Below are 13,312 nucleotides of genomic sequence, written 5' to 3' on the forward strand. Positions count from 1 at the left end.
ATACAAGAAGCTGTCAGAGGCTTACCAAATGGGAAGTCACCCAGGCCAGATGGGCTCCCCCTAGAAGTTTATTCTAAATATATAGATATTTTGGGACCACAATTATACGAGATGTACAGAGTGGCTCAACAAATAGGGGAGCTCACAATTTCTCTATGTGATGCTTCCATAGTGGTACTGTTAAAACCAGACAAGAACCCACTGGAGTGTGCGTCGTATAGGCCCATATCCTTATTAAATCTAGACTACAATAATATTCGCAGAGCACAAATCATAGCACAAAACAGCAGACAATGGGCTATGGCATCATTAGATACAGCTAAAGCCTTTGACTCCTTAGAGTGGCTGTACTTGATGGGGATTCTGAAAAGTTTTGGCTTTGGAACAGCGTTCCTTAAATGGATCCAAATAATATATAAGAAACCCAGGGCCCATATACTGATAAATGGTAATGCCTCATCCTCTTTTCCACTGGAGGGGGAACGATGCATGGATGCCCTCTCTCCCCTCCTATTGTTTGCTATTGCCATAGAAGACCTAGCCCTTAGAATACATCAAGATCTTGTATTTCAGGGGGTGGCGATGGAGACCTTAAATTATGAAAATATCCTCAAAAAGTATGGGGCCATGTGAACGCCATTGACACTGCCTAACAGCATGTCAATACCTGATATTTAGCCCTATAGTAAAAAAAGACAGCCAATACACGCCTTTGTAGCATTCACCTGCTTTATTGTATTGTATTTGTACTGCATAAAATGAACAATGATGCTCTTACACAAAAACATATTTATCATTGACTGTGGAATAACTTTATTGTTCACGTCGTTCATGTATAGTATATTGACAATATTGTACGATTCTATCTGTACTGATGCCTTGACTTGTTACTTTTCAATAAAGCGAGTTTAAAAAAGCAAGTGGCGTATCTTCAATGAAGGCAGACCACAGACTGCTATGGAGTGGGGGGGGGGGGGGGGGGGGGCGCATTGCAAAGACATTATAATAGCTTCTGTTGCACTGTATAAATTCTTATGAATTGAGCTCCCCCTAGTGGTAGCTGCAGGCAGCCAGCTTTGTAATATGTGAAGTGAAGCTGGAGAATTTATCAATGTATTTGTAGTTGTCTGCTGAAGGGACTCGTTAAGGGTCCATTCACACATCCCTAGTGTATTGCGGATCCGCAATACACCCGGCCGGCACCCCCAATAGAACTGCCTATTCTTGTTCGCAATTGCGGACAAAAATTGGAAATGTTCTATTTTTTGCAGAGCCGCGGACCGGTAGTTCGGGGCGGCAGCACGGAAATGCTGATGCGGACAGCACACTGTGTGCTGTACGCATCTTTTCTGTCCCCAAAGAGAATGAATAGGTCCGCACCGTTCCGCAAAATTGCGGAACAGATGCGGACCCATTTACAGATGTGTGAATGGAGCCTTAATGTTTTACTGCACTAATGCTCTTAGATAAGACAGATACGATTGCATAACTGGTCAGACTGGACTCACATGACACAGCAGCCTATAATCAAAGGGTTTAAATTGTATGGATACAATAGAGCTGGGATGGAACAAATGGCATTGCTAGAATATTACTGGAGAGTTAGCATACGTATTAAAAAAAATGCTGGAGTACTAAGTGTTTTCTATAGGCAACACTTCCGTGGATTTCAACCCGGTTTCATCAAAGAGTAAGTAGCAGCATAATATCTGACGTAAAAGTACAAGACTCTCAGCAGCCAAGAAAAGAAAGTAAGAAAACAAATTCTATCATGCTTCATTTTATTCCAATAATAATAAAATTATTTATATTTTCATACTTAATTTTTTTAATGTGATTAAAGATGTACGTTTTATACTGTCAGAGATTAAACAAATTACCAAAAAATCTTTCTTTACACAAACACAACCTCTATTAAAAAAATCTTTCAAAATAGATATTTTCAAGGAAAGTAAAAATCCACGTATTAATTTCAAGCAGTGGCTGGGTTGTAAGGCTCGGGGAATATGTTGTTTTGGTGTAATAAAGTCTGGAGTCTTGAAATCTCTTGTTCCTGGAAAATATAAGAATATCTATTTAGATTGAACTCTTAGATGGGATCAAATGAAAAGTCAGTGCAATTATTAGTACAGAAAATAAGATTCCCATTCCATTACACGGCCCCCCTAACAAATCAGGTCACTACTTTCAATTAAGCAACATCACATCTTTCTTTTCCAATTGTTAAAAACAAATAGTGAAATATTTTCTAATCTGCTTTTACTTTGACTGTAGTTTTTCTTTTATTCCGTTTCTTTAACATGATTATGGGGACAGCCATATTGCCCTTAATGCCCTAGCTGTTGTTAACAGCATTTAGCGCAGGCATGTCCAAACTGCGGCCCTCCAGCTGTTGCAAAACTACAACTCCCAGCATGCCTGGGTAGCTTACAGCTATTAGGGAATGCTGGGAGTTGTAGTTTTGCAACAGCTGGAGGGCCGCAGTTTGGACATGCCTGATTTAGAGAGATGCTTTAGAACAGTGAACATGGGCCACAGACACAATGGTCAGGAGGGGACCTCACTGACTTCTATGGGAGCGTTTTCTAGGCATGCTCTGTGACCTGTGCAGAGATCATTGTACAAGTAGTAGATAAACATTGTTCATCACCTACTGCGAATAGAGGATCCTGCATTACATATACATACAAGTAATATCTGTCATTGTTATCCTGCCTGTGATGATGGACTACTGAAGTGAACCAAGACGTGGTTCCTATTAGTAGGCTTAGTGGTCAGTGCAAAAACAGCAGGATTTTTTCAAACACAGTGACATGGAAATAAAACATATTTTTTAATGTTATTTTTAACAAAATCTTGATTTAAATAAATTTTCCTTTTCTGAAGACACATTCCCTTTTAATTAGTGCTAGTCTTTATTGTGCTACAGACAGACCATTACTTAGTGATGTTATAACAACAAGAACTTTACACAATAACATGTTTTCCCTTTGTACTAATTGTCTGTAAATATGTTCACACTTTAAGGGCTTGTCCAGTAAATAAATATTCTTCTGTACGTGCAGGAAATTCTTTTAAATATTACAATACCCAATACTCACCTGTATAACCCCTTATTGGCATCCTCCGTACATGTATAGTTCTCTAACTAGGTTTAAAGAGTAAAGGCTACTTTCACACCAGCGTTTTTGCTGGATCCTTCATCAGCAAAAATGCTTCCGTTCAGATAATACAACCGTCTGCACCTGTTGTGAACGGATCCGGTTGTATTATCTTCAAAATAGCCAAGATGGATACGTCATGAACACCATTGAAAGTCAATGGGGGATGGATCCGTTTTCTATTGTCAGAGAAAACTGATCCGTCCCCATTGACTTACATTATGTGTCAGGACGGACGTGTCTTGCTCTGCACCACATGGCAGACAGAAAAATGGGGATGCAAGCAAACGGAACAGAATGCATTCTGGTGCATTCCATTTCGTTCAGTTCAGTTTTGTCCCCGTTGACAATGAAAGGGGACAAAACTGAAGCGTTTTCCCCCGCTATTGAGATCCTATGATGGATCTCAATAGCAGAAAGGGAAAGAGCAAGTGTGAAAGTAGCCTAACTAAACTTTAATACAACTTGCTTTTAAACTCTCCTAAATAGGACCAAAATAATTTGTGAAATATACTTTATTAATGATTTTGTTTTGCAACTTAAAAAGGTACCAAAGTTCATGATAGCACCGCTTCTTAAAATAATCATTCCCATACAGCGCTGGCTTGTCAGCGCTGTACAGTGTACAGATTTTTTCTGCTGTGGAGAACTCTGCACAGGAGGGAACGCAGATCGCTGTCCTGCCTGCGCTCCCCCAAGCTCATTATGGCACAGCACATCGCTACCCTGTGCCCTATACCGATGTGCTCTGCCTGGTTTTAGCTGATCGGAGCGGGCTCCTGCCTGTGCAGGCGCTCCTCTCAGCTCAAGCCTCTCATACCGATTATAGGGCAGCCATCTTGCCTGAGGTGTTGTTAACAGCATTTAGAGATATGCTTTATGACAGCCACATGGGCCATAGACACACTGGACAGGGGGGGACTAGTTGACTTCTATAAGAGAGTTTTCTAGGCATGCTCTGCGAGGTGTTGATGTATTAACGGTACGTGATATTACTATTTTATAGCTTTCTTGTGTTAATATATATATACATATATACACTCACCTAAAGAATTATTAGGAACACCATACAAATACAGTGTTGGACCCCCTTTTGCCTTCAGAACTGCCTTAATTCTACGTGGCATTGATTCCACAAGGTGCTAATAGCATTCTTTAGAAATGTTGGCCCATGTTGATAGGATAGCATCTTGCAGTTGATGGAGATTTGAGGGATGCACATCCAGGGCACGAAGCTCCTGTTCCACCACATCCCAAAGATGCTCTATTGGGCTGAGATCTGGTGACTGTGGGGCCATTTTAGTGCAGTGAACTCATTGTCATGTTCAAGAAACCAATTTGAAATGATTCGAGCTTTGTGACATGGTGCATTATCCTGCTGGAAGTAGCCATCAGAGGATGGGTACATGGTGGTCATGAAGGGATGGACATGGTCAGAAACAATGCTCAGGTAGCCTGTGGCATTTAAACGATGGCCAATTGGCACTAAGGGGCCTAAAGTGTGCCCAGAAAACATCCCCCACACCATTACACCACCACCACCAGCCTGCACAGTGGTAACAGTAACAAGGCATGATGGATACATGTTCTCATTCTGTTTACGCCAAATTCGGACTCTACCATTTGAATGTCTCAACAGAAATCGAGACTCATCAGACCAGGCAACATTTTTCCAGTCTTCAACAGTCCAATCTTGGTGAGCTTGTGCAAATTGTAGCCTCTTTTTCCTATTTGTAGTGGAGATGAGTGGTACCCGGTGGGGTCTTCTGCTGTTGTAGCCCATCCGCCTCAAGGTTGTGCGTGTTGTGGCTTCACAAATGCTTTGCTGCATACCTCGGTTGTAACGAGTGGTTATTTCAGTCAACGTTGCTCTTCTATCAGCTTGAATCAGTCTGCCCATTCTCCTCTGACCTCCAGCATCAACAAGGCATTTTCGCCCACAGGACGGCCGCATACTGGAGGTTTTTCCCTTTTCACACCATTCTTTGTAAACCCTAGAAATGGTTGTGCGTGAAAATCCCAGTAACTGAGCAGATTGTGAAATACTCAGACCGGCCCGTCTGGCACCAACAACCATGCCACGCTCAAAATTGCTTAAATCACCTTTCTTTCCCATTCTGACATTCAGTTTGGAGTTCAGGAGATTGTCTTGACCAGGACCACAACCCTACATGCATTGAAGCAACTGCCATGTGATTGGTTGACTAGAAAATCACATTAATGAGAAATAGAACAGGTGTTCCTAATAATTCTTTAGGTGAGTGTATATCTACTGTATATATATATATATATATATATATATATATATATAAAAATATATATATTAGTGATGTTATCTAGTGCCTGCATCTTAATTGTTATTAAAGGGAGTCTGTCACCAAATTTCCATGTTTTACATTGCTTATATTTAGAGATGAACGAATTTCAGGTTATGATGACTCCCCTGCATAACGGAAACGGAACGGATCCGTTTTGCAGCCCATAGACTTCTATTACGTTATGGTCTGTGGTAACAGAATCCATAACGCAATTCACCTTTTACCAGTAAACGAAGCGTGAATGAATTTTATATTATGAAATTCGCTCATCTCTACTTATATTGTGTTCTTGCACACGCATGCTAATAATGGTACCTTTTTTGTTTTGGTCCGATTCTGTAAAGCTGAAGAAACAAGGTTATACTGGTATGCAAATGAGGGCTCGCTGTAAGTCCCTAGGCGTTTTGCTCGCCTAACTACTCCACAGTGTATCGTCTGGCCAGCCCTTTCATAATATGTGTGCGCAGTTCATGGCCCAGCCCAGTCCTGCGCATTCCGATAACCACTGAGGGCATCAGCTTTGTTTGCAGCAGTGTGCATGCATTGACTACTGGCAAAGAAGGAAGAGGCTGAGCAGGAAGAGAGAGGGCTGGCCAGGCGATACATTGGGGAGGAGTTAGGCATGCAAAACGCCTTGGGGTCTTGCAGGGGCGTAGCAAAGGGGGCAGACGGGGCATGTGCTCTCCTTGCCTGGGCTGTCAGTTTAGTTGGACGGCCATGTATTGGTAGGTTTGCAGTTGTTCTGTACTCCTGCCATTTTCAGATGGTGGATTAAACAGTACTAAATGAGATATTCAGAGCTTGAAATATTTTTTTATGACCTAACCCTGCTTTACACTTCTCTACAACTTTATCCCTGACCTATCTGGTGTGTTCCTTGGTTTTTATGATGTTGTTTGATCACTAATGTTCACTAACAAACTTCTGGGGCCTTCACAGAACAGTTGTAGTTAGGGCTCGTTAACACAAACTTTTTTTGCATTCCGTATACAGGCCGTTTTTTTGCGTTCCATATACGGAACTATTCATTTCAATGGTTCCGCAAAAAAAAATGAATGTACTCTGTATGCATTCCATTTCCATATTTCTGTTTTTCCGTTCCGTTGAAAGATAGAACATGTCCTATTATTGCCCCCAAATCACGTTCCGTGGCTCCATTCACGACAATGGGTCCGCAAAAAAAAAGGAACACATACGGAATGTACTCCGTATGTCTCCTGTATCCGTTGCATTTTTGCAGAACCATCTATTGAAAATGTTATGCCCAGCCCAATTTTTTCTATGTAATTACTGTATACTGTATATGCCATATGGAAAAACGGAACAGAAACGCTACTGAAAAAAAAACAGATCCGGGAAAAACGGCCCGCAAAACACTGAAAAAGACATACGGCCGTGTGAACGAGCCCTTAGGCTGAGACTTCTGAAGGCTATTGGTCACACTGGATTTTATTTAGTGGTATCAGAGTACAGGGAACTGAACACGCATGCATGCCACACTTTTCAGATTTTTATTTATTAAAAGTTTTGAAATTTTGCTACTTTGTGTTTGTCTATCACATAAAATCCCAATTAAATACATTTAAGTTTGTGGGTGTAATGTGAAAAAATGTGGATAAGTTCAAAGGGTATGAATACTTTTTCAAGGCACAGAATATTTGGATTATTTCTCGGGGCTGACACCTAATTTTCTCTCAGGTGTTATTCATTTTTAAATATTTTATTCCTGTATGTATAAATAAAATAAAAAATTCTATACGTTGGGCTGTAATGACTCTTGTTTGTTGGTTTTCCTAAGTTATTTAAGTTAGCCTGTGGTATTCGGTATTGCTTTTGAGGGGGTTTCACTGGAATGTATGTTGAGCCTTTGTTCCTCTGTTTACTGTATTGATGCTTATTAGATGGTAATATATTACAGTACCGAGTTGCCATATACAAATCCGCATGTAAAATATGTGTGCACGTGGCCTTTAAGAACAGCATTGCATATGGCATGGGCGGTATAACAGCAATCGGTGGGTTGAATGGTTGTAGTCATAGGTAAAATTCTGGATATGATTTATCCAAAGTCATAAAGCACCATGTATAATAGTATTAGAAGACAAAAAAAAAAAAGTTTATAACAATTTACAAATATTAAGTCGCTCCGGTGCCTTCAATTGGATGGCACAAATTTTTGTCACAAATCTATTTCTATAATTTTTCGTTTCAGTACCGGGTGGAGATGAACAGTACCTGCTGGGTGCACTGCTGCTCTAGCTGCGAGACTCTGGCTAATAGGGTCTCCTGTTTCTTCTTTAACTTGTGGATCTTTTCATCTGCTCTGCTCTTTACAGACAAAATGGCACCTGTAAAAACAACCAGAAAGTAATCCATACTGGGCTGTATGAAACCAAATGGCCCAACCACATAGAAAGGGAGCATTTTTCTAACAAAAATAAAATCTTGCAGTGGTTTGCCGTAACTGACATCACAGTCTAGCAGAACTCACAAAATGCTTTATTACCATGACTCTTAATATGGAGGAACTGTGCTACAGCTACCACTGGTGATCACTAGCGGCTGCTTACTGCTGATGCTCACCTTTCTTTCTTCTTGCATCATGGACATCACAATGCTCCACATTAACAAGTGTGTGATATGTTCCAGCTTGAAAAAGGACTCTTTGGTAGCCTGAAAGGTTACCTTTGTGATGTACATGATGCGCATTTTGTTGACTGGATTAATACATTTTACACATATTGAAGCCATACAACCATTAAGTGCTGTCATTCATTGGAATACAATATTACAGAAACCCGGCAGCGGATTGATAAGAAGATGGGCGCCCGTAAAAGCATTGGGTTGAGTGCAGTTGCCCCTTGGAGATGAACACCAGCTCACATATGTTATGGTTGAAGACCTCCATGCTCTTACAGTAAATTCCCGGTCCAGCTCAAATTAACCTTCATAACATACTGTGGCAAAGAGATCCATTGTCTTACTGCTCTTAGAATATATTCACTTGGGATTTTTTTTTCCTGCAGTTTGGTTACTTTTTTGTAAATGTGGTAAATCAGGCAGAATATACAGTATAAAAACTAATATGGTGAAAATGACTTTCTTCTAGAGCGAATCATATGATTACAGGCCTAGGTATGAAAGGATCTATTCATCTTCATATATGAAAATCTAAACTGTTATTGTTCCCTTAAAGGGGCTGTTCATATGATCACCACAACTAGGTTTTGGCTCAATCTCTGCCACGCTGGCTCTGCAGGTCCTGGGTCTCCCCATGTCAAAATATGGTTGGATGACATGTCACCGTTGCAGCCAGTGATTGGTAGTAGCGGTCATGTGCCCCGCATCAAATCTGATATTGATGAGGAGAGACTTGCGACATGCAGAACTGGCAGGGCAGCGATGGAGACAGAACCCAGTGGCAAGGATCTGGTAAGTATGATCACCACCGTGGGTTCAGCTTATTTTTACGTCGACAGTCATATAAGATTGACAATAAATATAAGATAGATTTTTTTTTTTGTGGGACAAGTATTTTTATGGCACCAGGTAACATTCAAAATATACTGAAAAATAAATTGAGAAAAACCCTTTTTAGATTATGGAGCTGTGTGAGTTTTTTTTTTTTTTTTTGCAGAGCAAGCTGTAGTTTTAGGGTACATATAACTTTTTGATAATTTTTATTTCATTTTTTTAGTAGGTCATATGACCAAAACACAGCAAATGTTGTCATCTCTTTACAGTTTCACAATATTTTAATAGTTCAGATTTTCACAGATACAAATTGATAATTATATTATTTAGGTTTTTACATTTTAATATTTAGCTTTTATATAATAAAATCTAAAAATGTTTTTTTTTTTCATTTAAAATATTTATTGGTGGTTGTTTGTATTCTAAAAAATGTATTCAAACTTTTTTTTTGTCACCCCAGGGGACATAAACATGCAATAGTATGTATGGTACACTGCAATACCTCTGTGGGCTACTTTCACAGTTGCATATTGGGCGGATCCGTCATGGATCTGCAAAAACGGATCCCGCATACATCCGTCATGAACGGATCAGTTTGTATTATCTGTAATAGAGATGGCCTTGCGGTTCGACCGGCGGTCGTTTCACGGCAAACTTTGCTCGTTCGCGATTTGCCGAACATATAGCGATGTCCACCGGTGCCATATTCTTTTGCATTGTGCAGAACTTTGACCCATGACACATGCATCAGGTGGGACAGGACTGCCAATTGTGATGTTTCAGCACATGGACACATCCCCTACCCTATAAATAAACCCGATCTCGCCGCCATTTTACATTTAGTCTTTTGCCAGTGTAGAGAGAGGTTGCTGTGTGGAGCAGGGACAGACTGTTAGGGACACCAAACGCTAGCTAATAGGGCCACAAAAGTCCTTTTAAGTACTGATATAGGTGTGCTATCGATAGGTGTGACATACAGAGGGGTGTGATATACTTATAATATACTTTCTAACATAGAAAGTACAGTGGGATGCAAAAGTTTGGGCAACCTTGTTAATCGTCATGATTTTCCTGTATAAATCGTTGGTTGTTACGAAAATGTCAGTTAAATATATCATATAGGAGACACACACAGTGATATTTGAGAAGTGAAATGAAGTTTATTGGATTTACAGAAAGTGTGCTATAATTGTTTAAACAAAATTAGGCAGGTGCATAAATTTGGGCACTGTTGTCATTTTATTAATTCTAAAACCTTTAGAACTATTTATTGGTGCTCTAATTGGCTTGGTAAGCTCAGTGACCCCTGACCTACATACACAGGTGAATCCAATTATGAGAAAGAGTATTTAAGGGGGTCAATTGTAAGTTTCCCTCCTCTATTAATTTTCTTTGAAGAGTAGCAACATGGGGGTCACAAAACAACTCTCAAATGACCTGAAGAAAAAGATTGTTCACCATCATGGTTTAGGGGAAGGATACAGAAAGCTGTCTCAGAGATTTCAGCTGTCTGTTTCCACAGTTAGGAACATATCGAGGAAATGGAAGACCATAGGCTCAGTTCTAGTTAAGGCTCGAAGTGGCACACCAAGAAAAATCTCGGATAGACAGAAGCGACGAATGGTGAGAACAGTCAGAGTCGACCCGCAGACCAGCACCAAAGACCTACAACATCTCCTTGCTGCAGATGGAGTCACCGTGCATTGTTCAGCGGCGCATTTTACACAAGGAGATGCTGTATGTGAAAGTGATGCAGAGGAAGCCTTTTCTCCGCCCACAGCACAAGAAGTGCCGCTTGAGGTGGGCTAAAGCACATTTGGACAAGCCAGCTTCATTTTGGAATAAGGTGCTGTGGACTGATGAAACTAAAATTGAGTTATTTGGCCATAACAAGGGGCATTATGCATGGAGGAAAAAGAACACAGCATTCCAAGAAAAACATCTGCTACCTACAGTAAAATATGGTGGTGGTTCCATCATGCTGTGGGGCTGTGTGGCCAGTGCAGGGACTGGGAGTCTTGTCAAAGTTGAGGGATGCATGGATTCCACTCAGTATCAGCAGATTCTGGAGACCAATGTCCAGGAATCAGTGACAAAGCTGAAGCTGCGCTGGGGCTGGATCTTTCAACAAGACAACGACCCTAAACACTGCTCAAAATCCACTAAGGCATTTATGCAGAGGAACAAGTGGCCAAAAGTTTTGAGAATTACATAAATATTGGAAATGGGAAAAGTTGCTGCTTTCGTTTTTATAATAGCAATTTGCATATACTCCAGAATGTTATGAAGAATGATCAGATGAATTGCATAGTCCTTCTTTGCCATGAAAATTGACTTCATCCCCAAAAAAACTTTCCACTGCATTTCATTGCTGTCATTAAAGGACCTGCTGAGATCATTTCAGTAATCGTCTTGTTAACTCAGGTGAGAATGTTGACAAGCACAAGGCTGGAGATCATTATGTCAGGCTGATTGGGTTAAAATGGCAGACTTGACCTGTAAAAAGGAGGGTGATGCTTGAAATCATTGTTCTTCCATTGTTAACCATGGTGACCTGCAAAGAAACGCGTGCAGCCATCATTGCATTGCATAAAAGTGGCTTCACAGGCAAGGATATTGTGGCTACTAAGATTGCACCTCAATCAACAATTTATAGGATCATCAAGAACTTCAAGGAAAGAGGTTCAATTCTTGTTAAGAAGGCTTCAGGTTGTCCAAGAAAGTCCAGCAAGCGCCAGGATCGTCTCCTAAAGAGGATTCAGCTGCGGGATAGGAGTGCCACCAGTGCAGAGCTTGCTCAGGAATGGCAGCAGGCAGGTGTGAGCACATCTACACGCACAGTGAGGCGAAGACTTTTGGAAGAAGGCCTGGTGTCAAGAAGGGCAGCAAAAAAGCCACTTCTCTCCATAAAAAACAACAGGGACAGATTGATCTTCTGCAGAAAATATGGTGAATGGACTGCTGAGGACTGGGGCAAAGTCATATTCTCCGATGAAGCCTCTTTCCGATTGTTTGGGGCATCAGGAAAAAGGCTTTTTCGGAGAAGAAAAGGTGAGCGCTACTATCAGTCCTGTGTCATGCCAACAGTAAAGCATCCTGAGACCATTAATGTGTGGGGTTGCTTCTCATCCAAGGGAGTGGGCTCACTTACAATTTTTCCCAAAAACACAGCCATGAATAAAGAATGGTACCAAAACACCCTCCAACAGCAACTTCTTCCAACAATCCAACAACAGTTTGGTGAAGAACAATGCATTTTCCAGCACAATAGAGCACCGTGCCATAAGGCAAAAGTGATAACTAAGTGGCTCGGGGACCAAAACGTTAACATTTTGGGTCCATGGCCTGGAAACTCCCCAGATCTTCATCCCATTGAGAACTTGTGGTCAATCCTGAAGAGGCGGATGGACAAACAAAAACCCACTAATTCTGACAAACTCCAAGAAGTGATTATGAAAGAATGGGTTGCTATCAGTCAGGAATTGGCCCAGAAGTTGATTGAGAGCATGCCCAGTCGAATTGCAGAGGTCCGGAAAAAGAGGGGCCAACACTGCAAATACTGACTCTTTGCATAAATGTAATGTAATTGTCGATAAAAGCCTTTGAAACGTATGAAGTGCGTGTAATTATATTTCACTACATCACAGAAACAACTGAAACAAAGATCTAAAAGTAGTTTAGCAGCAAACTTGGTGAAAACTAATATTTGTGTAATTCTCAAAACTTTTGGCCACGACTGTACAACGTTCTGGAATGGCCAGCTCAGTCCCCAGACCTGAATATAATTGAAAATCTGTGGTGTGACTTAAAGAGAGCTGTCCATGCTCGGAAGCCATCAAACCTGAATGAACTAAAGATGTTTTGTAAAGAGGAATGGTCCAAAATACCTTCAACCAGAATCCAGACTCTCATTGGAACCTACAGGAAGCGTTTAAAGGCTGTAATTTCTGCAAAAGGAGGATCTACTAAATATTGAATTCATTTCTTTTTTGTGGTGCCCAAATTTATGCACCTGCCTAATTTTGTTTAAACAATTATAGCACACTTTCTGTAAATCCAATAAACTTCATTTCACTTCTCAAATATCACGGAAAATCATGATGATTAACAAGGTTGGCCAAACTTTTGCATCCCACTATATATTATAGTGCAGTTGTGTGCAGTTCTGCTGCGATACTACAGCTACACAGAGGGACAAACGCCATTGGAATGACTAATTGGATATACCAGTGGCCCCCCCAAAAAAACTGATTGAGGCAGAGGTGTGATATACCTATACTATAATTTCTATATAGTGCATTTGTATTGTGCAGCAGTTGTGTGCGGTTCTGCTGAGATATCGCAGCTATAGAAAGGGAC

At 40.7% G+C, this 13,312-nt stretch overlaps 1 protein-coding gene across 2 annotated transcripts in view; it reads right to left on the minus strand.

Annotated features, from left to right (window-relative positions):
• Positions 1-1,015: 1,015 nt before the first annotated feature.
• The window catches only part of LOC122934942 (voltage-gated hydrogen channel 1-like), a 29,371-nt gene continuing 17,074 nt past the window's right edge, over positions 1,016-13,312 (minus strand). For both annotated transcript variants that reach the window (XM_044290621.1, XM_044290629.1), the window contains exons 5-6: positions 7,715-7,827; positions 1,016-2,053 (exon numbers count right to left, since the gene is read on the minus strand). In XM_044290621.1, coding sequence (XP_044146556.1) covers positions 1,973-2,053; positions 7,715-7,827 — 194 coding nt within the window. In that variant the 3' untranslated portion in view covers positions 1,016-1,972. The remainder of the gene's footprint in view (positions 2,054-7,714; positions 7,828-13,312) is intronic.

The sequence above is a fragment of the Bufo gargarizans genome, chromosome 1 (genome assembly GCF_014858855.1).
Source record: "Bufo gargarizans isolate SCDJY-AF-19 chromosome 1, ASM1485885v1, whole genome shotgun sequence".
NCBI classification, from domain to species: domain Eukaryota; kingdom Metazoa; phylum Chordata; class Amphibia; order Anura; family Bufonidae; genus Bufo; species Bufo gargarizans.